This window comes from Phyllobates terribilis, unplaced genomic scaffold, assembly GCF_046119375.1.
Source record: "Phyllobates terribilis strain yellow unplaced genomic scaffold, ASM4611937v1 Scaffold_13__5_contigs__length_258822181, whole genome shotgun sequence".
Classification (NCBI taxonomy): Eukaryota; Metazoa; Chordata; class Amphibia; order Anura; family Dendrobatidae; genus Phyllobates; species Phyllobates terribilis.
The window spans coordinates 42462433-42488218 of record NW_027362773.1 but is presented as its reverse complement, the minus strand read 5'-3'; the positions used below and the strand labels follow the sequence as shown (position 1 = coordinate 42488218).

General features: G+C 42.3%; 1 protein-coding gene across 2 annotated transcripts in view; it reads left to right on the top strand.

The window, feature by feature from the left end:
• CCDC34 (coiled-coil domain containing 34) overlaps positions 1-25363 on the top strand; it is a 42966-nt gene extending 17603 nt beyond the window's left edge. For both annotated transcript variants that reach the window (XM_073658062.1, XM_073658063.1), the window contains exons 5-7: positions 14925-15083; positions 16328-16469; positions 21745-25363. In XM_073658062.1, the coding sequence (XP_073514163.1) occupies positions 14925-15083; positions 16328-16469; positions 21745-21962 (519 nt within the window). In that variant the 3' untranslated portion in view covers positions 21963-25363. The remainder of the gene's footprint in view (positions 1-14924; positions 15084-16327; positions 16470-21744) is intronic.
• Positions 25364-25786: the final 423 nt, after the last annotated feature.

Here is a 25786-nt window from a genome sequence, read left to right as displayed (position 1 = left end):
CAGCTCCTGGTGGTCACGTGACAGCGCAGCTCCTGGTGGTCACGTGACCGCTCAGCTCATCGTAAGCCCACCTGGGCTGATCAGCTGATGAACCTCAGTGACCTCCTGCAGCACTGTATACTGACTGGGGGTGATTTTACACCCCTGTCAGTATATATTGCTGTATTCTACAGCAGAGACTTCAGTGATGGCTGATGTCACTGCTGTAGAAGTGACACGAATCGTCGTGGGACACTCGGTGGTACGTGGACTGCGTAGTTGACGGCGGATAGGTGAGGAATATGATTGTTTTTTATTTTACATTTTTTTCAGGAGATCGAGGGCTTCGCGGAGGCGTGTAATAAAAAAAATTGTAGAACCGTGTGTTTTTTTTATTTCATTAACCCCTTTAAAGCCTGGGGCGTAATAGTACACACTAGGCCATCACTCCCGGTTCAGTGAGGGCTCCGGCGCTGAGCCCGCACTGAACCAGGCACATGTCAGCTGATTTATACAGCTGACATGTGCCCGCGGCTGTTAACCAGTTAAATGCCGCTGTCAATCTCTGACAGCGGCATTTAACTGCGCTGCGCTGGAAGCGCGTCACTTACCTCGCCCATCGGTGACCCTGTCACGTGATCGCGGGTCACTGATGGGTGGGCATAACAACCCTGGGTCTGCAGCAGACCCCAGTGGTTGTCATGTAATGATCGCTATGAGCGCCACCTAGTGGTCGGCGCTCATAGGACATAAGCATTTCTGCTACATATAGAGGTGATCTGCTCATAACCTCTATGTAGCAGAGGCGATCGGACAGTTGCTGCTTCTAGCCTCCTATGGAGACTATAGAAGCATGCAAGAAGTGGGAAAAAAAAAAGTTTTTAAAAATATATGAAAGTTTAAATCAACCTCCTTTCTCCATATTCAAAATAAAAATTTGGTATCGCCGCATTCAGAATCGCCCGATCTAGCAATATAAAAAAATAATTAATCTGATTGGTAAACGGTGTAACGAGAAAAAAAATTCTAAACGCCAGAATTATGTTTTTTGGTCGCCGCAACATTGCTGTAACGGGCGATCAACACATCAGATCTACCCCAAAATGGTATCAGTAAAAACTTCAGCTCGGCGCGCAAAAAATAAGCCCTCCCCCGGCCCTAGATCCTGAAAAATGGAGACGCTGCGGGTATTGGAAAATGGCGCCTTTTTTTTTTTTTTTTTTTTTTAAGCAAACTTTGGATTTTTTCACCATTTAAATAAAAAAGAACCTATACATGTTTGGTGTCTACAAACTCGTAATGACCTGGAGAATCATATCGGCAGGTCAGTTTTAGCATTCAGTGAACGTGGTAAAAAAATAAAAAATCATCTGCGGTATTGCCCTTTTTTTGCAATTTCACCGCACTTGGAATTTTTTTCCCGTTTTCCCGTACACGATATGGTAAAACCAGTAATGTTGTTCAAAAGTACATCTCGTCCCGCAAATAATAAGCCCTCACACGGCCATATTGACCAAAAAATAAAAACACTATGTCTCTGGGAACAAGGGGAGCAAAAAACAAAAATGCAAAAATGGAAAATCCCAGAGTCCTTAAGGGGTTAAAATACTTTATTCTGACCATGTCTTTTATTGAAAAAGTGGGGACCATTTTACTACTCAGTTAGTAATGGGGGCATCTTATAGATGCCCTCCATTACTAACCCGGGCTTCACGTCAGTCGCCAATACAAGGCTGATGTGAACCCCATTACCCCACTCGCCACCGCTACAGGGCAAGTGGGAAGAGCAGAGGCTAAGCGCCAGATTTGACGCATCTTATGGATGCGCCATTACTGGGATTGCTGAGGGGTGATACTAATAACCACGGAGGGGGCTAGTATCCATGGCCCCTTCCATGGCTATTTAATATCAGCCCGCAGCTGTCTGTTTAGCCTTTGCTGGTTAGATTTTATAGGGGGACACTACGTAATTTTTTTTCTGGAGTCCCCCTGTAATCTAGCCAGTAAAGGCTAAACAAACATCTGGTGTGGGCTGATATTAATAGCCACGGAACATTGTTGGCTAATGGCCCCTTCCGCCGCTACTAATATCAGCCCCCAGCGGTCAGCTTTCCCTCTGCTGGTTATAAAAATGACGCGGGAACCCACGCCCCTTTTTTTTTTTTTTTTTCAATTTTCGGCTCTGTGCCCACGATCCGGACGTAGCAGCGCTTTGGACGCATATTTTTTGCTGCATCCAAAACGTTGTATTTTATTGAACGCAGGTAAATCCACATGTGTTCACTGCACCATGCTGATTTACCGCATTCAATACTTTCTAGTGGTCAAATTTCTGTTGCAGAGACTAGCGACTCCACAAGAGAATTTGACGTGCTGTGTTCCTGAAAGATGCACCGCATGTCAGTGTCCACGGGTGGTCCGCAGCCTCTGATGCACGCATAGTGGACATGGGATTTCTAGAGATCCCATCCACTATGCTGTAACATCTGAACTCTGCGGGTTTGACGCCGTATAAACATGCAGGGGCAGACCTCAGCGGTTCCTGATCGTGGCCACATACCCAAACTCACCACAGCATGTCAATTTCTGTAGCAGACACGCAAGTCTGCGCTGCAGATTTTGCCGATTGAAGCGTCATTTGTTGTCGGTACATGTGAATCCACCGCATGTAAAGAGCGGCAGTAGAACACCGCGTTTTGGATGCAGCAAAAATAAGCTGTTTCCAAAGCGCTGCTGAGTGCTGATCGGGGGGACGTAGAGGCTAACGAACCAGCTGTGAGATGTTATTAATGGCCAGGGACCACGTTTGCCTAATGGCACCTTCCCAGGCTAAAATTAGCAGCTCACAGCAGCCGCATAAATTACGTGAATGGAAATGCTAATGAGGATTGGGTGAATGGGACTAACTGACACCTAGGTCTTTTGTTTGGTTATGACAAGGTGTCAATCAGACCTTTTCATGACCAAACTTAATTAAAGTAAAGAGGTAAATAAACACACAGACACAGAGCAAACACTTTATTTGAATTACAGCAGACACATTATTTAATCATAAACCCAAAAACATAAAATTCCAAAATCTATATAACTCAATAATAATAAATCTTCATTATTGAGAGCAAGCAGGAATTCAGAAAAACTGTGGGGTCAGTTTTATGAAAAAATATTAAATTTTATTCAATATAACAGATATACAGCACAAAAGATAATGTGAAAAGGTTTGAAATGAGAAGATACTCCGACAACACTATGGAGAGGATGATGGAATGTCTACCATAGTGAAAGAAATCGAGAGACACACTGGGTCCCCAGTCATATAAGCAAGGTATCCTAGTAGTTATTTCGGACCAAGGAATACACTGGAATATTATTATTAGTAGGATTTTTGTTCCCAATCTAGCAGGAAATAAGTGCATCCCGGTCCTGTCCTGTCCTATCTCTAATATGTCTCAATTAATGACTAAGGGAATTTAAAAGGGAAAGGAATTACCTTGTGTCATGATGGTAGCTGGAGCAGAGTGCGCTTGGAACCCATGCAATAGCCTCGATGCACGTTTCACCTTCCGGCTTCGTCAGGAGGTGTGGCAAATAATTAAAAGTGGGTGCTATGTAAATGAATGAGTCTAAACGGCCATCGAATCGGCGCGCGGATTGTCATGTTGCTCCGCCCCTGGCGCGGCCAGCCGGCATCCGCAGGGAATGACGGGAAGGAGGACGTGTGTCCTCCCCGTCACCCCGGAAACCCGCCCGGCCAGTGACGCCACAAGGCGCGAGCAGCGCATGCACGAGGCGCTTCTGCGCTATATGGGGAGAAGTGAAGCGGAATCAGGGTAAATACATTAGGATAAACTGTCTATGCGCTCGCACCATGCCAGTCATCATACATCGTAAGGGAGGGAGGAGATCCCATCTACTCCCATCTTTACTTAACCTCTCCATATCCATGTTATGTAAAAAATGTGAAAATGGTCTTCACACAGCCCTGTGCTATAAGTAACAGTACCGTTATCAATATGGAATTGTCCATCGAAATTAATTAAGGTGATGGGCAATAAGATATACCAAACAGATCAAATCCTCACCAAATGAACCACATCATCATTTTACATGATAAACGATCACATTACCAATGCACAACATTATTACAATATATGGTCATATAACATCAGTCATCAATATAGATATAAAAATAGAATATATGGAATAATTTGTTATTTAATCACACTTATATATCAGCAAATGTATAGGTCCCATGCATATATTTATAAAATGCATGTCCCAGTACCATATAACTATAGAAAACCATATTTCAAGTGATATTTATACAGCTCCAGAGAACGGCAATGGGGGCATCTTGTGCCCCCTCTTATGCCAACCTTTTCCTGGGGCTGTGGGAGAGGGATACGGTCTTTGGTACATCTGGCCATGAGCATCATGAGCCTGTGATCTCATGGTCGCGATATATCGACGACATATTGTTCATTTGGCAGGGCTCCACGTCACAGCTTGACTTGTTCCTTAATCAACTTAATATCAATGATATGAATATTAGACTTACATGGATCCGCGTGCCGATTTGCTGGCCGTTTAGACTCATTTATTTATGTAGCAACCACTTTTAATTATTTGCCACGCCTCCTGACGAAGCCGGAAGGTGAAACGCGCATCGAGGCTATTGCATGGGTCCCAAGCGCACTCTGCTCCATCTACCATCATGACACAAGGTAATTCCTTTCCCTTTTAAATTCCCTTATGCATTAATTGAGACATATTAGAGATAGGACAGGACAGGACAGGACAGGACCGGGCTGCACTTATTTCCTGATTGGGGACATAAATACTACTAATAATAATATTCCAGTGTATTCCTTGGTCCGAAATAACTACTAGGATACCATGCTTATATGATTGGGGACCCAGTGTGTCTTTCGATTTCTTTCACTATGGTAGATATTCCATCATCCTCTCCATAGTGTTGTCGCAGTATCTTCTCATTTCAAACCTTTTCACATTATCTTTTGTGCTGTATATCTATGTTATATTGAATAAAATTTAATATTTTTTCATAAAACTGACCCCACAGTTTTTCTGAATTCCTGCTTGCTCTCAATAATGAAGATTTATTATTATTGAGTTATATAGATTTGGGAATTTTATGTTTTTGGGTTTATTATCAAATTTGGGATTGATCTCACTTTTTGAAGTGGTATCTTTTATAGGTGCATACATTCTTTAATCATTCAACTGAACCAATATAATCACCCTAGTTCTGATGGTAATCCAAAGTTTAAGCAATGTCCCACCAAATAACTTTATTTAGCTTCAAAAATCATTCATTGATATACAAAAACGATGCGCATAAAAAAACGCATCTAAAAACGCATGTGTTTTCCCTGCCAAGGTGAAGCAGAAACACACAGAAAATTTCTGCTTCAAATACGCATCATGCGCACATAGCTTGACACTGACTGACAGCCGGCTCACAGTACGTCAGTGAGGAGCCAGTGTGTGTTAGTGCCCGGGTGTGGTAACGGACGCCGCTCTGTGCTGTGAGTGGTGACTAATTACTACAGGCACGACTAAATGATTTAAAGTTGGCGGCACCTGGGAGAAACAAAGATAATTTTCTTCCGAGCGTATCGCATTCAATATAGCGGCCAGGCACGATCATAACAATATTAACCTGCAAATTTACCCATATATGCCGGTTAATAGTGTTATCGGACATGACCTGTTCCCTTTAACTATAGGCCTTTGGTTTTGAACCATTCTTTTTTTTTTTTAATCTCCCTGAATAGGGGGCCAACTGGTGTTCAAAATGTGCACCATTGTGCACTTTCACCTACTGAGCAGAGTGCCAATGGACCGACATGCACAGTCACTCTCCCTACAGCCATGTCTCTGCATAGGGATTTTCTGTCTCCGCTGCTAGGATTGTAAAGCTCTACTTCCTGAGAACTGATGTACATTACACACAGTCCCACTTAGCCAAAGTTGTATTTTATTCTACTTTCACTGGTTCCTATGGGAGTGTGTACTGTGGATGTGACATGATATGTATCATCATTACTCTAGACCCTATCTGCAGGGAAAGAACGGTGGGGATCTATTGTCAGCTGCCAGAGGGAGAAGGAGACTGATTCAGAAATATCTACTACACAGAAATGTTAAAAGTATTTTATATGCTAGAAGTACAAAAGCTATATACTTTATAAGTTAATGGTCTGAAAATAATGTATGGAGTATTAATTAGGCATACGACATTTTCTGTGTTTATAACGGTCGGAATAAATCCTGCTTTTCTATTTGATAAAATTGCATTACACCATGTAAGCTTGTCACAAACCTTTGATAATAAATTAAAATGTGATGTGAGCACCCATTGTTACTACATCTGTGCAAGTGCATTTCAAGCGCTGTTTTGGGCCTGGGTTGGTGAGCGCACCACTGGTTATAGACCCTGTTGTCCTACCTTATTTTCTGATATTAGTGTGATGTATGTATTTTGTTGCAGGAAGCATGACGTGATGGTCTGCTCTGCAGCAGAGACCGGTGCGTGTCGCAGCATGTGCACAGGCTGTGCTGATGTCCGTGTGCATCCCCAGTCCTGTACACTGAGACCTGTCACACCGTAGAGTACACAAGTGTAGGACACCGTTCCTCTACTATGTGGAGAGCGGCGCAGTGCGTGTTCAGACAGGGCATTGGTATGTGAAGGTGTGACTGCCCAACCTATCATGTGCTTGTGGAAACAATAGTGTGGATGTCTGTGCCAGATGGAGGCTCAAAATAGTCATCAACTTATACAATGCTGTACATGATGCCGGACAGTACTACAATGACTTGTAAAGCAGCTCCTGGATCTTGCCAGATCTGCTGATCTGAAGTGAAAAGCCATAAATTTAGCTTCAGCCTCCTAAAATATTACCCTTCTTAATCCTAATGTTGGGTCTTTTGGGTTTTGGACTGTGACAGCTCGTGTCTCTGCGTGATGTCTACAGATTGCCAAGTCCTCTGCTTGGGTCTTCAGGGCTCTCAATGATCATGAGTTTATGACGGTATCCATCCTTCATGCTTTTCCCAGTGGGCTCAGTCTTCTCATATTAGTCCTAAATCGGATAAAGCTTCGGTCTCGTCATTTGAGTAGATTGATGGACTTGATTTTCTTTTCTGTGGTTCATCGCAAAACTTGGATAAGATCACTTTAAAATAGTGTTTTCTGTATTTTGAGAATATATGATGTCCTGGCAGACAAGCGTTGCTCTCTATTTAAAATGAATGAGAAGTATTTTACAAGTGTCACCTATTGGAGGAGGCCAACCTGTAAGTCACTGTCCGACCCGTGAGCGAACCTCTCAACCTGATCTGAATTATTAGCCGAGCCAGGGCAGACGTTGCCTTAGTGAGAAGCCTCCTCCAGTCGGTATCACTTCCTATGTGACATCAGGCCGTTGATAATGTCTTGCACAGGTGGTACTGGGGGTTGTTGTGTGCAGCCCCTTATTATATGTAGCCCACCAGTGATCAGCTTATTGTGGCTCCAGATTTTTGACCCCGTGCCCCTGTAGAGGACATGTAACATTACCTTCTGCCCATTCATTAAGCGCTAAGCTGCTGAGTCTGACAAATCCATTTTATATTCTTTACTGATGCTTAGACAGACTGTATTTAAAGGGATCCTGCCAATCCCTTATGCCACAATCTCTGGTTTGCATATAGTAGTGCCAATTGCACAGTTTTCACTGGTCTGCCATTTTTGATAATGTGCTCTAGTTGGGGAGAGCTTTGCATTTCTTTCCTTTTTGTACACTGCTAGGTGTATGTAAGTCTGCTGTATTCATGGTATACATGCCCCCTGTCCCATACCCTGCGCTTCAGCCGATTGACAGGTTTCTCTGGATGCGCAGTGATGGAGAAGCCTATCATGGCTGTCAGCACTCGCACCTCGCTGCCAGGGAAAGATGTAAGTACTTCTATACTGCAGAATAATTACTCCAGTCACAGATCTAACGTCAGTGTGCCCACCAATGCCTATATGGGTCTGACAGGTTCTCTTAAAACATGCCATTGATTGCCAAGAACTATACATATGGCAATATACGCTGTAGCATCTGCATGGACCACTCGCCCCATAAACATGGCTGGGTGCACATGATGCTGACATCTATTATTGATGGGTGTTCTGACTCTCCCGGGCAGCAATGTCTGGGAAAGAGGGATTGGACATGGTGGATATCCACATGCCTGATCATTTGTCCTCTCAGGGCCATTTAAGGAATTGGTACTTTATTGGGTTATGCTGCTGCTTTTTACCAAGTGAATGCCCCCTATCAGTTCTCATGTATAGAGCGAATCTTTTGTATACCTGTTACACAAGGTCTGCAGATAGATTGATGACCATACTTCTTGTGGTGGCTTGCTCTTCCATACTGAAGATGTTCTCCTGTGACCAGTCCTCGTTAAGAGTCGGACACTTTATCTTTATTTGTACAAATGTGTTGGGGACATGTCTATATAGGGCTACATGTCAACATTCGTGGTGACACCCCTCACTTGACCAAGGTTCACTCCGTGTCGCTGCTACATCATGCAAGGTGATACAAAATCTGACGAGGTTGGACTGCTTGCTTGTTGCAGTGCACTAAGGGTGGCAATACGACCCCATTCACATGTATTGATGTAGCAGCAGCACTGCGCGAGACAGGTGTTGAGGCCAAATGTGCTGTGTAGTCCCAGCCCTATAGTAAGTGCCACAAATTATGTCCCAAATAATTTGTTAATGATAAAGTGGACAACAACTTTAAGCAAAGTTAGGGCAGGTTTAGACAGCCATATTTCATGATGGACACACGGACCCTAGGTGTTGGTGCAGGAAGTCACCAGTGAGAACCATAATGGCTCACCAGGAATCTCAGAATCAGCAGGACTGATGAAGTGGAACCCAGCAGGGATGAATTCAAGCGCATACACCAAACACAAACATTACGGATGGTGGATCACCGCAAACATAGGACTAGGAGTCTTAACCCCAAGACACAGATGTGTGTCAGCGTGCCTTAAATAGGTCTAGGGAGATGATGTCATTGATCCACGCCGGGCAACCTGCAAAACCCAATGTGGAGCTCAACAGAGGGCAGCGGACCCAGGAGAAGGGAGTGGAGCCCGGGATATCCGGGGCACATGTGTAACCTTGTTTATGCGGCCCTAGGTTTGAGTGAGTCCAGACTCTCCAGTCTGTATATGGCCTTCTGACCCTGGTTGCATAAGGGTGATACCTCTGAGGGACAATACTGAATTGCAGGGCAATCCGTAGACCTGACTGCCAGTCTTTTCATAACCTAGATCCAGAAGCCTTCGGGTTATATTACAGAACATGGTCCTCTATCGGAATACTATAATTTGAGCCGCCAGCAGTAATTCATGTCGGCACATTGGCTTCCTGGTTCCTGATGTTTCTCCAGCTTTACCCAATTCCTCTTTGATCACATGTTTTCCTATTTATTCTTATAATTATTATTATAATGGTTGACTAACTTCCATAACAAAAGGAACTACATGCAGAAGTGAGAACGTAAATCCTTAAAGTATACAAGTCCTTGTTCTTTGATGTTATCTGGCTTTGTAGGAGGAAATAAACCAGATCTTTGAACAGGACCGACGCTGCTCTATCCGTCCATGGATATATGATTGCACTCCATGTTATGGGCGGCGTGCAACAACTTGCTGCTGGCTCGAGCATTGTGAGAGAAATGAAAAGTCCATGTTCACCCCATATAATGTACACAGTGTGCCTCCTACAAGTATACATGGATATATCAAAGGAGAACAATGAGGCATTGCATAGAAGAAACAGCCCAGCAAACACCACACGTCTCCGCTCTACTAATGACCTGTCTGAAAGGAATTTGTCTGTTTTTTTCAGGATGCAGCCATGCGGCTATAGAATCGGGCTGGTAAATATCTGCCCATCGCTTGACTAGCTTCATGTGCTGTCATATTCTGCTGAGTGCCGTGATTTCTGTGGACGCGTAACCACAATGGACATGCTATATATGACCGAGAGCCTGTATTCTGCACGCACCGCAGATTACAGTGATTTTCTTAGAACGTCACGTTGTTTGACGACTCGGTCCGTAAATGTTGTAAAAGGTGAATCTGGAGAAAAAATGCGTATTCTACATCCGATCAAGGAGACGGACTCTAAAATCCATCCCTGCTATCAACGTTAAGAAGGGAATATGTCAGCACAAAATGACTGTTCAAACCAAGCACAAACACAAAAGGCACCCCTGACATGGCTCCGCACAGTCCTGCGCATTTTCCCAACAACTTGCTTTCTATCTATCTCTTCCTCCACTTTCTTAAATGGCACCACTAGCATTATAAGAGCAGAGATAGATGGCAGACAAGTAGGTGGGAAGGTGCACCCAGCGCTTGTTTTGATCAGTTGTTTTGTGCTGACAGAATCCTTTTTAGAAAGCATTCACACTGTGCTCACAGTGTATGTCAGAGTCAGAGGTTAACTCGGTGTTGATGAGTTATGTGTTGTTTTTTTTTAACCGGCTGTCTGTCTATCAGCAGAATAAAGGTATACTGACATATGCCAGCTGGAGGGAGGCTACTGTAGGCTTCTATCGGGGGAATGGGAGCCCATGGATTTGGTAAATGTATACATTGGTAGCTCTCGAGGCTATACGCTGTTGCAGCTTTACTTTTGGTTTATTGCTTCATAACAATATTTTTTTGTTTGTCTATTCTGCTTACTCTGTAACCTTGAAGCTGCCCAATCCCCGTGTCTCCGGACATCCAGCAGAGGAGAGGCAGAAGGTCCCCATATACATATTGTAGTTGATCCTGGTGACAGTCATGGGTTTGGCCAGCATTGGTGCTTCTGAGTGGGTTTTAAGACAGTACGTCCCAAGTAACGTTTGTTCTGTTAAATACATAGATCTAGTTCTGACGAGATCCAGAAACAGTTTTTGTTAGTCTTGGAAGCTTTTTGGGCGAACGTGACATATGATATTTGTTGGCTTTCAAATGGTTCGCTCGTTATTTATTTGGTATTGGTGGACATGGAGGTCTATGGGCTTCTTGCAGCCAGTTACAGATATGTCTCCTTCATTGTAGAACACCATATTCCATCTTCTGGTAACATCTATGTTCTCCTCAATGTAATTATTCACCCACAAATCTGCTAGATTCCCCATTTAAAATGTGTTCCCTTCTCTTTGTTATATGGTTTTCTCCAAGTGGGTCTAAACCTTTTTGTCCTGATCTACATTTCAAGAGCTAGAGATCACTTTGAAGGTGCATCCTAGATCTCACCTAATGTTCCCTTTTCGCAGAATATTATGTTTTTCTCCTAATGGATCTAAAAATAAGGGCTATGCATCCAATAAACGTAACTGTATGGGTTAAGATGCCCATATGCTGAACTCTCGTTGGCCCACTGATGTTCTTCTCTCTGACTCCCCCCGCACACACGCATGCTCTGCTTGGCCAAACATAAATGAGCTCTCATTAAGAGGGGAATAGGCAGCGGTCCTACACCTCTGCCTGAAGTTAAGCAGGGCCACTACTTTTTTTCCACTGATAGGGAAGAGTCAGGAATAGATACCTCAATGTACAAGAGATAGTTAGCAAATCACACCCACATTGGGGGTTTCACCCGCCTTTCATCTAGGGTACTGTTTTAAAGCTCTTGTATACATTGGCTGATCCAAGCTTCGTGATGGTGGAACTGGCCAACCATCTAATGTTTATGGTAGTGTCCTGGTGGCAGCTGTGATAAGAGGAAAATAATTCAACACACCCAAGTATTTGTAATGGCTGTTGGGTGGATGAGCATGTATGGCCATGTTTACACGTGTGGACCGATTCTTTTCTCGTTTTGAGTGGTAAGTATCCATGGTCTACTGGTCTTCATGAGAACGGTTGGCCCAATACATTCCAGCACATTAAATTTAACCCAATCTCATGATTGAATATTTTTAGAGAAACCTAAATTCCTAATTAGTTGAAGTACAAAATTAAAAAATACCAGCCGTCCTCCCGTTATTGCCTTCCCTCCATGAACTGAAATCTAGAAGCCTAGAGTCTTAACGTGTGGGATCATTTACCAGATCCGACTGCATGAGTAATTGTTGGGCATTGTTTTAAAACCCTATGATTAAAGGATTATGGTGATTTATCTAAAAAGCCATCTTGGAAACTGTGCTGGCTATAAATTTTTGTAAAGCATGTGAAAGATTGTTTTATATATATTCAGATTGCTTATAAAGTGTACCAGGTGTTTCCACATAGCAGAAGATGAGGTATGAAGAGGCCGGGAGACTCGCGTAGCTGTGTGACAATAAAAGGAGATGCAATTATCTCCGCTGGCAAACAGCCAGCCTGCTAGTGCAACTATTAGTTAATGTGGCTCCAAGAAGCTGGTGGGGCCTTTCGCTAAGGGTATAATTAGCAAATCCCAAGCTTCAGTCAATGTCATGAAATAGCTCTGGCTCCACCGAATGTAAAGAAGCAGAACAAATAAAAAAGGAAGCGAGGGATTACACAGAGACATGCCACGGCTCTAAATGAAGGGACCTGAATGAATTTCTTAGAAAAGGAAAAAAAAAGTATTTTTGTTCACTTTTTCCGTCTGGAGGGCGAGAGGGAAGCGTAAAGTACACGCAGGGCATCCAAAGACAATCAGAGATGTGCCCTTTGCAACTCGAATTGTGCAAAGGAAAACCGAATTTCCCTTTGCTGGGTTTAGGAAAAACATTCTAATTTTAATATTTTTTTCTGTGTTTAGTTCGTGGTACATGGCTGTGAGTAATAACGGGGTCAAGCAATGAATATCATTATACGTGCTGTGACATGAATGTAATCCATCGATAGATTCTAATAGTTCTTATAGCATTAGTAGATAGTCTTCATATCAAACGTATCAAAATAGGAAAAAAAAATATGATTATGTAGCTTTAATCAGAGGAATTACTGGTGGGGGCGGGTTGTCCCCAGGGGATGTTGCCCCATAAACATAGGGTGATTTTATCTGTCAATCAGAGTTGTTACCAGACCCATCAGCAGGCCAATGTGTAAGAATCTACTTTTGTAGTCTTTCTTCTGACTGGGTTGTTTAAGGGGACAGTTTGGGATTAGAAATAATGTTCAGTTGTTTCCATAGACAGCACCACTCTTAATCATGGGTCAAGTCTGGTACTACAGCGAAGATTAATTGATGTAATTGAGGCTGACCTGTAATAGTATAAATCGTCCACTATTTCTGAGGCAATTTCAGACAACCCGTTTTGGCCTGTATGGATACTACAATAAAGTGTCATTTCATAAAAAACTGAATCGTTGACGAATTTTGATGGATGGTTATAGTTCTTGGGTTTTATTCCCCACCAGGCCCCTGAATAATATGGCAGTGGTCCAAGAATTATTATTCATCTGCAACATTAAGAGCATCAACTTACAGAAAAACAAGCAGTAAAAGGGACCCCCTTCCAATACATAGTCACTAGGCATTAAAACTAAACCCTCCAAAATGTCACCAAAAACACAATATGCAGAAAAAGTGTTCTAAGCCGGGAATCAGAAGGGAATCCTTTCGGAGGCATACATAGAACTTCTGCTATGGGTCCCCATGATTTCTAATTGGGCCCCACCCCCCAAAAAAAGATGCAGAGGGGGAATGATGGGAGAGGGAGCGTCACATGAAGCTCCCTCCTCCATCATTGCAGATACATTGGAATGTAGGGCAGGGGCCAGCGCAGGCCGGCCATAGGGGGGCCCAGTGCAGGCACTGACACCGGGCCCCCGTCTCACGGGCCCCATAGCAGTCCTTTTTATTGTTTGGGTTTTCTGTAGCCATTCTTCCCCCCCCGCCTCCCTGTATCTATGACACTAATATTTCTGTGAGCCCACAACATTAGAAGCATATCTACTGTTCCATTACTTAGGATTGTGTTAATAGAAAAGCCCTTTTAAGGGGGACTTTACATGAAGACAACACCTGTACATATTGTCATCATGGTGGGGGGTTGGGGGAGGTTTCTGCTACTTTGACTTAATGATCTGCCTTATAAAGGGAGTCCTATCTAGGGGAGCAGCTCCCATTCTGGTGGACTCGAGACGTCCTAGTAGTAAAGAGCCTGACAGAAACTTCTACACCTTCAAACCATTGATTTGACTGTGCAGTCCTTTAAAAGATTAGCAAGTTAATCTCTTTATGACCCCAAAGTGATGCTCTGACAGCGAGCTATCACGTTTTGATTTTCTGTATATTTCTGTAGATATATTGGTGTGTGCCCATGCACTTCCAGCTCCTCAGCCTCATGCTGTATTCCCTATGGAGCTGTAAGTGCATCATCACACCCCAGTGCACTTCCAGACACTTCTATACAGTATTTCTACCCATTTTTTGCTACTGAATCATTGCTTTGGGGATCAACTTGCTTATTTTTTAAATGCATGCATAGTCATATTAATAATTTGGGGGTGTGTGAATTTCTGACAGGTCTCTTTTTTACAAGGTGTCCGGTCATCTGAATGACTTGTGTATTATTACACATTCCCTGCAGGGAGAATCTTTGGCCATTTTGCAGATAGAAGGACCCATTGCGGTCAGCTGATGGCAGTGGAGGACACATTCATTGATCTGACAACCCCTTTGAGTAGGATTTCCACATCACATTACTTTATGTAGTAGGTAGATAGAAACACATGATCTCGGGAGAGAATCCTGCTTTGCCGATTCCTGGAGTTTCATGTTCTCTATATGTCGAGTCCCAGCTTTACATGTGACAGCTCACATGTCACATCATTTCCGCCTGTTTTTAGCGTTAGGATATATTTAAACATTCCTGAAAAACGGAGATGAGCTTTTATATTTGGAGTAGAAAGCTGTCAGATCTACAATGGAAGTAATGATGTTTTCCTTATCCATTCAGGAAAGGAAAGAGAAGGAACGAAAACTTCACAAAGAGACGCAGGAGAAAGAGTTGGAAGAACGGCAGAGACATGAAATAGAAGAGAAGAGTAAAGAGAGATACCAAGAATGGCTGAAGAAGAAAAAAGAAGAGGCGCAGGAGAGGAAGAGGAGGCAAAAGGTCTGTATCATGTGATGCTCAATGGCCAACTTCAAAAATTGGGGTGCCAGATAACTTTAAAGCTGATCATTGGGGGTGCCGGATGTGAGACCCCCACCGATCTCATACTTATGACCTATTGTGTGGTTCTTGCATTTTGAAGAGGATTTCTACTTACTTGTCTGGTTTCCGGCCTTATGCGTCAGCGTTACGTGGGATGGTACCTTTTATAATCACTTTTGTGAAAGCTACACAAGCTGTGCCTCTGTAATTATTAGGGGGCACTGCTCTATTCAGGGCTGTGGAGATGATAAGCCAAACCACCGACTCCTCCATATCCATGACCCCCGACTCTGACTCCTCAGCCCTGGTCATTACTGAGCGTGTACATAAAGTGCAGCACAGATTCATCTCAACTAGATCAGGAACAGAACAGACATTTATAGGACATTTCATAACTTTCCCAAATTCTTATGAAAACATTTACAGCACATCCTGCACTGTACTGCTGCACAAATTCATTATATATTTTAGGAGTCCGAGTTGGTCCATTTTAAACCAACCACCAAAATGGACGCAGACTCCACAGCCCTGGTTATATTTCATGGACACACTGTACAGGAACATCGCGCACTCATGTAATGTTGTGTCCAGAATGTTATTTCACATACATGGAAATAATTATCGCTAGTCATCTTTTCTTTTTTTTCACATGTAAATGAATTTGTTGCTGAGCAGGTAGTGCTGTCTCATGAGAAAAGAGCCTTCAGCTCTAATGAAAATGTAATTTTCATTGTGGTGATTGCAGTAGCCCTTCCGGAAGATCCATTCTTTTATTTTTATTTTTTTTACTTTTAACCATTTTGCGGGTGCAGCGCTTTCCTGTAGCAATGAATTAGAATCCCTCCTGGAAATGGAGAGGATATTAATAAGTTCCATGAAGACATTTATGGAGCATTTGTAACAGGGCAAATAAGAAGCTGCATGGAGGTATAAGGCCTTGGGGAGGTTGCAGAGCGGCCTATGTGTTTTTAATGAACTGTGCAATGATTGGAAACAGAGCTGACTGCAGATTGCAGAGAATACACCTCTCTAGCTGGGAAGCGTCCATCACAGGCCTTACCTGGTGCCACTCACTGGATCCGGCGCTCTAGATGAGAGGTCTAGACCGTGTCGTCTGCTTTGTTACATCTCTTTATTCAGCAGATCTTATGGAGAAGGGACAGGGGAAAGCTGGAATTGGTATCTGATTTGTTTCTGTGTAGGATGAAGAAGACAATCGTTTTGCTGAGCAAAAAGAGAAGAAGGAGAAGGCAGAGCGGATGTTCAAGGAATGGTTGGAACAGGCAAAAAACAAACCACGTCCGACGCTGAACAGCTATGGCTATGTCAATGGGAAATTAACAGGTGTGTACCAGACGGGACCTACAATATGGCACCTTAGGTCTGATGTCTGTAGTCGGGATAGGGCGGAGGCCACACATGGCTGCCACTGCTGCATCCATTCTCTGCAACGACATGGTAAGAACAGTGCTTGGAGTTTTTTGCAATCCCATAGAGCATGAATATTGCGGCTCAGCCACCACTGTATATTGACGGAGCAATTCAGAGCCCAGTTTTTGGGATCAGTGGTCGGACCTCCAATGATTTGCATGTTCTCATCTATCTTGTAAACAGGTGATGACTTTAATGTTGGGAATAATCCTTTAAAGCGTTCCATGTTATAGGAACTCGATGACTAGAGTTGAGAAGCTGCATATCAGTGGGCACCGGATGTGAAAAATGCATATCTGCTTTAATATGGACATGCCATCCCTTTGCTATTTTGGAAGCCAGGTTGCTAGATCCATCCCCGATCCTTGAACAGAAGGGGCATCAGCTCCGGGAACTACACCGCAACCTCATTCACTTGACTTTGGATGTTCTGCAGTTCCTTGCATGGCCGTCAGCTGTGAACACCATAGTGGCAGAAAATACTGAAAAGGCTGTGGTGTCTACTTCAGGATCAGGAAGGGTCCCAGTTCACCGAGTTCCAGCGATCATTGAATGATGGCATATTTTCGTCTAACCCATTCAGCTGATGAATAATTGTCTTTTTATGTAAAGCGCGTTAGGAGGTTTGATGAAGAGCTGAGTCCAAATAGTCCTGTTTTATAGAAACAATCCGACTAATCTTCACCTGCCGGATGATCTGGTCATTCTGATGGCTCTGGCTTTGCCTCTACATGCAGATGATCTCTGAAAGGAGTTGTCCTCTTTCAGAAGATCTCGGTCCCCAGGTGGTTTGTTACAAAACATCGAAGAAGCAGGTCCACTGCTGAGTCTCTGCCGTTGCTCCCGGTGAGCGATATTGATGTCAGCTCTGCAGCCAATCAGTGAGCTCAGCTTTCTATGTGGACAGAACGCCCCCTCGGAGCTGCTTGCAGGTATCAGGACTTTCTGAAAAGGGACAACACCTTTAAGGGACGTTTACATGTGGTTTTAGTATGTGAAAGATCTTTAGATAAGCGAAGGTTCCCAATAATTGTCCACATGTAGAACGTGCAGCGAGTAAACGGTGGCTGATCTTGTTGCTCGTTAATGAAATGTATCTGGTCTTTCTTATATCTGATTGTATGAAGAGGGATCTATGGTTAGTGCTGGACACAGAAGAAAAAGTGAGAGATCTTACAACCAATCGTAGTCACAAGAAGCTCACTTTTTTCTTTTAAAAATCTTTTTATTAACTTTTTCCAAAGGTAAAAGGTACAACAAAACATTATCATTGCAATAATGAAACATCATCTATAGGTATTCAGGTTATAGTGCAGATGTACCTAACAGACATTTTTAATAATTGATTGTTATTCATTTATAATGATATATAATTAGATGTATCAAAGGAAGCAACAAGAATGAGAAGACGTTTTGAGGGGAGGGGGAGTAGAGAAGAAAAAAAGGGGACTACAACTTGGAACAGAATTATTAGGTTTTCGGGTTTATGTTGGGTGGGTTAAATTTTTAGATATTTAGAAATGGGTTAGTCAGTGAGTTATCTTTTGAATCCATACATGAGCTTAGATCAGGCGTTATTATTTCCTAGAGGATTAACTTTCTTATAATTGGAAATTACTATTCAGACCTTGTTTCTGGTTAAAGGAGGGAAGTAACAATTACATCTTTGGTAAAAAGTATTATAGAAAGAAACGGCGCCATGGGGACCATATCTCCGTAAAGAGAGTGTTTCTTATTTTCCCAGGCTGTCAATTCTTCTAGTCTATATATCTGCTCCACCTTCTATTTCCACTGGTCCAACGTAGGCGGATGGCTTGATTTCCACATTGTGGGTATTAACAGTCTAGCAGAGGCCAAAAGGTGTCTTAGTAGAGAGATTTCTTTTCTGGAGAGGTCATCTGGAAACAGATGGAGCAGACATATCTCCGGCAGAACAGGTAAGTCAGTCTTAAGGACCTGCGAGATAACCTTGAAGACATTTGTCCAGTATTTTTGGATAATGTTACAGGACTACCAAAGATGAAAATACGTGCCTGGTTCCCAGAGGCATCTCCAACATCTGTGGTCATATGAATTATCAAATTTGTTAAGTTTGATCGGCGTCATGTGCCGTCTAGTGAGGATTTTGTAACCACTTTCTTGCAATCTTAACACATTTAGAAGAAAGTTTGGGGGCAAGAAGAATTTTTTTGGTTTCTATCTCAGAAAAAGTTTTACTTATATCTTTTTCCCATTTCATAATAAAGGAGTGTTTATTTGGTATATTTAGGGAGGTTATCTATTTGTAGGAGGTAGCTACGATCTTTTTTTGTGGTTTAACTTGGGCTAGTAGTGTCTCAAACCACATAATTTGTTTGTTAATATCCTCTTTTAGCATGATATGTTTGTATTGTAGTAAAAAATGGTGGTACAGAAGGGGGTTAAGATTCTCGATATTCAGTTTTTCACTTATTTCTTGAGCCGAGGGTATCAGCCCCGTGTCCATTAGGGTTTGTAACATGACATCAGACTTTCTTATTGCTTGGGGTATTGTTTCGTTTAGTTCTGTTGTGTCACATTGGAAAAGATCCCTGATTGGCATCAGCGGTGAGGGGAAGGGGGCACATACTTCTCTAATGTGTTTTAATGACCAAATTTTTTGTGTGACTGGAGTGAAAGGGTTTGATGATTGAAGATTAAGAGACTTTTCTGGTTTGGAGAATATAATTTGTCTTAGAGGAAAGGAGACATTTTCCTCCTCTATTTGAACCCACAGCTTATTTTCCGGGCACCTCACCCAATCAACTATTCTTTGCAAGTGTATGGCTGTTGATGGTGTAATGGGGATGGGAAGTCAATGCCTTCATTTTGATGGGATAAAATAAGCACCTGTTGTGAAATTCTGGTTTTTTTCTTGTTCCAGATAAATTGTGAAAGGATTCTTTTAGATTCCCTAAAAAAGGAGCCTGGTAGATGTATGGGGAGAGCTTGTAATAAGTACGTGATTTTTGGCCATATTATGCATTTCATAAGGTTTTTCCTACCTAACCATCACAAGAAGCTTACAATTATCACACACGTTGCCCTCTTTTATTGCTGATTTGGTTCTTATTTTACCCATTTATCTTTCCAAGTAAAACAACCTTTATATAATGAGGAGCAGGACAACATATAATTAGTATTGTCATTTTGTTGATGCAGTGAATGTATGTATATACAGTTTTCTTTTAATATCTTATTTCCTTTTTTTTACAAGCATAAAAACAAATGTACAATGATTTTTTCCATTTAAAGTTTTGCAAGCTGTAGTGTTTTATGCATGGTAAATACATTTACTGCCTTTCTGGAGTGGAGACAGGCCAGGCATGCTTTTCATACCTTTGTTGGAAGCTCATAAAGTGCTGACAGTTTCCATTGGCGTCTCAAACACCCCCCCAGCCCTGTGCATAACATATGCCAGAGCTTAGTCAGTTTTGCTGTGAAGTGTTTGGTGCCGCGTCCTCGTGGGTGAGACGTCCTGACATTGTGCTCTTCACACATTCCTGCTGTCAGCCGCTGTCTAGGCCCCGGCCCTGCAGGACGGCCGATAGTCAGGGGCCGCTACGCGCGCTCTGTGCGCGCTCCGTGCACTCGTCTGGGCTTGGCTCTTGCTACGACGTGTATATTTGTCACACTCACACTCGTGGATGGCAGATAGATAACCTTCATAATTCGTTGAAAGACAGAGAGACAATGTAAATAAATCATATGGATGAGGCTTACCAATGATTCCTGGCCAAACAATAGCTTATGTGTAAGAAGAGAGGACAGATGGGGATTACACATGGTTGTTTGCACATTCATGCTGTACACATTTTTTCCATCTCTGACCTCCCTAGTTTACCCATCTTGAACCGAAAACTAGGTGGCAATACTTCACTAACTCCTTAGAAACTAGTTGTCAGTAATTTTTTACAAGCCTGCGTGAATCAGGAGCGCAGCACAGGGCAGCACCAAACCTGAGGTGCTCAGCTGAAGAGTCCTTTAAACCCCACTACTTTAGCATTGATGACCTATTCTTAGGATAGGTCATCAATGTCTGTTCGGTCGGGGTCCGACACCCAGTACCCCCACCGATCAGCTGCTATCGCCGGCCGGAGGTACTCGCTTGCGGAGCGGGCCATCTTCTGATAGTGGCCTCCACAGGGTACTACACATCTGTCTCCTATTGATTTGAATAGGATGTGTAGTACCAAACCTGAGCCACTATCGAAAGCCGGCCCTTTTTGCAAGTGAGTACCTCCTGCCGGCGATAGCAGCTGATCGGTGGGGGTAGTGGGTGTTGGACCCCCACCGATCAGACGTTGATGACCTATCCTAAGAATAGGTCTTCATTGCTAAATCAGTGGACAACCTCTTTAAGTTTTCAATTTTGCGCTTTCGCTTGTTTCCTGCCCTTGTTCCAAGATCCGTAACCTTTTATTTTTTTCCTTTGATATAGCCGTTGAGCGAGGGCTTGATTTTTTGCAGGATGAATTGTAGTTTTGAATGGTCACCATGCATTTTACCATAGAATGTACTGAAAAAACGGGAAATAAAGTGCTCTTTGTGGAAAGTTTATTTTTTTTGGACTTTGTTTTTACACTGTTCATTGTGCAGTAAAAATGATCTGGCAACATTTTCTCTGTCAGTACGATTACAGCAATACCAAACTTGTACAGTTGTGTTTTTTTTTTTATATATTTTATTTTCATTTAATGTTAATAACTAATAAAATATTTGTGTTGCCATATCTGAGACCCACAACTTTTAAATTTTTCTGTCCCTAGGGCTATTCGAGGGGTTGTTCTTTTGTGCGCTGAGCTGACTTTTTTTCAATACCGTTTTGCGGTCCGTATGACATGTGAATTGGTTTTTATTGAATTTTTAGTGGGTAGTCCAGCAACAGAAAAGCAGCATTGTGTGTATGTACGTATGTAGATAGTACGATTGCTTATACTATATACTGCAATACCATAGTATTACAATATATAGGAACATCATGGTCTCCTATGAAGCTCAGCCTAGCGACAGGGTGGGTATCCCAAAGTCCCCAGAGAACAACAGTGTTGAGTTCAGTATTTAATTTCCAAGCAGCGCCTCCACAGGTAAAATAAAGCATTGCACAATTTTTATTGTTCAGTCCACCAAAGAAGTTCTTGAATAATTAATTCTTATTTATTTGCTTTAGGTTATTATGATGGCAGTTCCTATCCCGCTCCAGGGTTTTATAACCCCGTTCCATGGAAACCTATTCCCATGCCGCCACCACCAAAGGAGACTGTGAAAACCTCATCAGGAAAGAAGAAAAAGAGACCGATATCACACCAGTTATACAGATCCAGCAATCCCATTGTCTTAAAGCCAAAGGACAATCTTCAAGTTGGTGGAGGGATGGTTAGAAGATAGCCATGATATCCTAAACATAAGAGATATAAATGAGGGTCTTGATTTAAAAACAAACACAAACCTACAGTATTTGGGCTTATTTCTCTATTTCTGGAGGAGACCTCCTTCATTAGATTTTTGTTTTCTTTAACATCCTATTTACTAGTGTGAAACAGTTTTATCTCCATATTAAAATACATTATTTCACTGGTGTTAGAAACCATAAATGTCAAGTCCTTTTCAGCTGATCGAGGGGAACAAGAAACCTTTTCTGTGCGATTGCACTTATAAATCCTGGTAATTTATTTTACAAATTACATCTTTTGAGCTGCAGATGCTTTCAACTACAGAAGCCTTGTAAAGTGTATCCAGGTAGACTCAGTAACAATCCAGCACGACTCACAATAAGCATGTCATGTACAATGCTTTCCTAATTGTAGAATGTTAATCTCCTGTTAAAGGGAAACTGTCAGCAGCATTTTACTAAGTAATGCACAGACATGGCCATATTGGTGCTGTCATACTGATTAAAGTGATACCTCAGGTGAAGAAATCCGTTCTGTAGATTTTCTTTACTCCTTGTTTGAAGTTTCCTTGTATTCATATCTTTGAGCATTGGCGCAGGCTTGTGGGCAGGATGGAGGGTAGGGCCTTCAACTTTGTTCCCTACCCTCCGCTGTGTCTGGGTGTCTCTTCTTCCTCCTTATTTATTTAAAATTTTGCACCGGTGCCATCCAACCGCAGGCAGCGCTTGCCAGATTGAGCTCTTTGATATCTTCAGGCAAATGGCGCCGGTGGCACTGAGCAATCTATGCATGTGCAGCCGCCATTTTCCTGAAGACTTCCAAGAGCTCAATCTACTCAAGCGCCGCCCGCCGGAGCAAAATTTAAAATGAAGAAGAGACACCCAGACACAGCGGAGAGGACGGAACAAATCTGAAGATGCTACCCACCCTGATGTATAAAGATATGAATACAAGGAAACTTCAAAGAAAGGTTAAAGAAAATCTACAAAATGGATCTCTTCACCTGAGGTATCTTACTTAGTAAAATGCTGCTGACCTGTTCTCTTTTAACTGTTTCCCAACATCCTCCAACTTTGCAACTAATGGCCAATTGCCATTTACATAGTACAATTAATAGTTAAAATTGCAAAGTACTTGTAAAATCAAGCAACATTTCGGCTTATTAAAAATCCTCTCTGTTCTCAATAGTGGGTAGATTTTTTAATTTTGTTTGCTGCTCATTGCTTTTTCCGAGTTTATCAGCAGTGGCCGGTCTGCTAGGCTAAGGAGCACAGCTCGTAAAAGCTCTTTCCCATAGAGCTTGTAAGCGCTGATCTACATCCGGCCAACTTCAGTGCCCCTGTGCTCCTCTGATGCTTTAGAGGCATTCAGATTCGGGGATTGTGCAGTTTGGGCTAGTGAAGCGACTATGCCTCTGGTCCAGACTGTCACTCAGGAGCGCACCGCTCCCTTCAACTTTTAACCATCACCTGCTTAGGTAAAAAAATAACCATGGCTTTTTGTCTTCTGTAAAATTAAAAATGAACAGCCCTTAGCTACAATTGTATATCTAAAAGGAATTGCCATCAACCGGCATCTTATAAATACCATTTTACAGGCGGGATTAGACTGATATTTTAGGATTTCACGTGACATTTATTGTCTGTCAGAAAAGGTAACATTTTCTAAAGTAGCTAATGTAGTCTGACATTTCTCTAAGTGGTAGGAATGCTCGAGGAGATTATCCTAGTGGTGGTAATAAGTCTGGGTATTGTACGGTGATATGGGGGTGAGACCATGATGTTTCAAGGGGTTAGGAGAGTGGATTGGAAATAAATATAATAGTTGGTAAAGTTTGGGGTTTAATAATGGTGCAGTTACTGTAGGAACTTTGCAGCAACTCTTTGGAATATGATTTGTAATATCTGTGGAAAACTTCCACATTCACCCATGAAAGTAAACTAATACCAGTACTCTGTGGAAACGGATTAGTTTAGCATGTGTTGTAAATGGTAGTGCTAATACTCAACTACTCCTTTACACAATTAATTCCTTTTCGTTTAAAGAGGTTGAGCAGGATTATTTAAAAAAATGTATGATTTACTTCCAAACGCAGTGCTAAACAGTCGAAGCGGTTAGTGTGTAGAGAAAGGTTCCCTGGGAAGAAGCGGTTAGTGTGTAGGGAAAGGTTCCCTGGGAAGAAGCGGTTAGTGTGTAGGGAAAGGTTCCCTGGGAAGAAGCGGTTAGTGTGTAGGGAAAGGTTCCCTGGGAAGAAGCGGTTAGTGTGCAGGGAAAGGTTCCCTGGGAAGAAGCGGTTAGTGTGTAGGGAAAGGTTCCCTGGGAAGAAGCGGTTAGTGTGTAGGGAAAGGTTCCCTGGGAAGAAGCGGTTAGTGTGTAGGGAAAGGTTCCCTGGGAAGAAGCGGTTAGTGTGTAGGGAAAGGTTCCCTGGGAAGAAGCGGTTAGTGTGTAGGGAAAAGGTTCCCGGGAAGAAGCAGTTAGTGCGTAGGGAAAAGGTTCCCGGGAAGAAGCAGTTGGTGCGTAGGGAAAAGGTTCCCTTGGAAGAAGCAGTTGGTGCGTAGGGAAAAGGTTCCCTGGGAAGAAGCAGTTGGTGCGTAGGGAAAAGGTTCCCTGGGAAGAAGCAGTTGGTGCGTAGGGAAAAGGTTCCCTGGGAAGAAGCAGTTGGTGCGTAGGGAAAAGGTTCCCTGGGAAGAAGCAGTTGGTGCGTAGGGAAAGTGTAGCAGTCCATTCTAACTCTAAGCCAATGTAGCAGTAGCACCTATTGTAATTCATGATTGACTTGTAGAAAGTATAATTTGTGAATTTACTGGGATTATGTAATTGGAAATGTAAGAATATCTGGACAACCTCATCTCTAAGTCTGGAGCCATTTAGACAACACAGGCCTCACGTTTTCTCATAGAGGACATCTTTGAGTCAGAACAGAGAGCGGATCTCCTGGTGAAAGCCAGCTGTCTCTGTGTTACTTTGACATCCATTCATTTGAATAGCTGCCATTTAACACCACATTCTTTTGGCAGCGGTAGCTACAAGAATACCCAACCTGCCTTTGGCTTCTCCCTTCAAAATTAGCTGTTTGCCAGGGATGCTGGGAGTGGAACTGGCCACCTTATTTTAAAAGGCTTCGTCTCTGATGGAAAAGGAAAGGGAACTTTGTTTTTTTGTTTGACACAGTTTGTAATATAAAAACAATCAAAATTTGTAAAGACCCCTTTGTCACTTCATACCTTGTATTTAATTTTTTTTTACACACTTTTGTATAGAAAATTTATTTTAATAGATTTATTTGATTATGTTAGAAAAAATATTTTTGTACTTTGAATTTTATTTTATATTTCTTTGTAAGTTGTTTTTTTTAACATAAAAATAAAAAAAACTATGAATTAATAATTTAACAAATTGAGAACTGTTTATTTTAACTCCTGGTGATAAATATTAGGCACTGGAAATCATTAAAAGAATGGAAAAATCGAAAAAAAACGAACAACTCTGCAAACATTTTAAAAAAAATAATACAAATCTACAATGAAATCACGTCCAGATATTCTGCACTTTATTTACCAGGTTATTTTATGTTTGTTTTGGATGTCGTTCTTTATGCAGTGACATTGCGTTGCATCTGCCGGCTTAATGTTCCTTTTAAAGTACATTTTGTAGAGCACAGATTTATATGATTTGTGTATTTGCTGGAGCTGGGGACAGAGGAAATGATTTGTACGCCTAAGGCATCAGACTGAAATTTGTATATGCAACAGGGACAAGTCAAATATTTAAATACCCTGGTAATGTGAATTTAACTAGCAGCCGTTTCCTGCTCCCCGA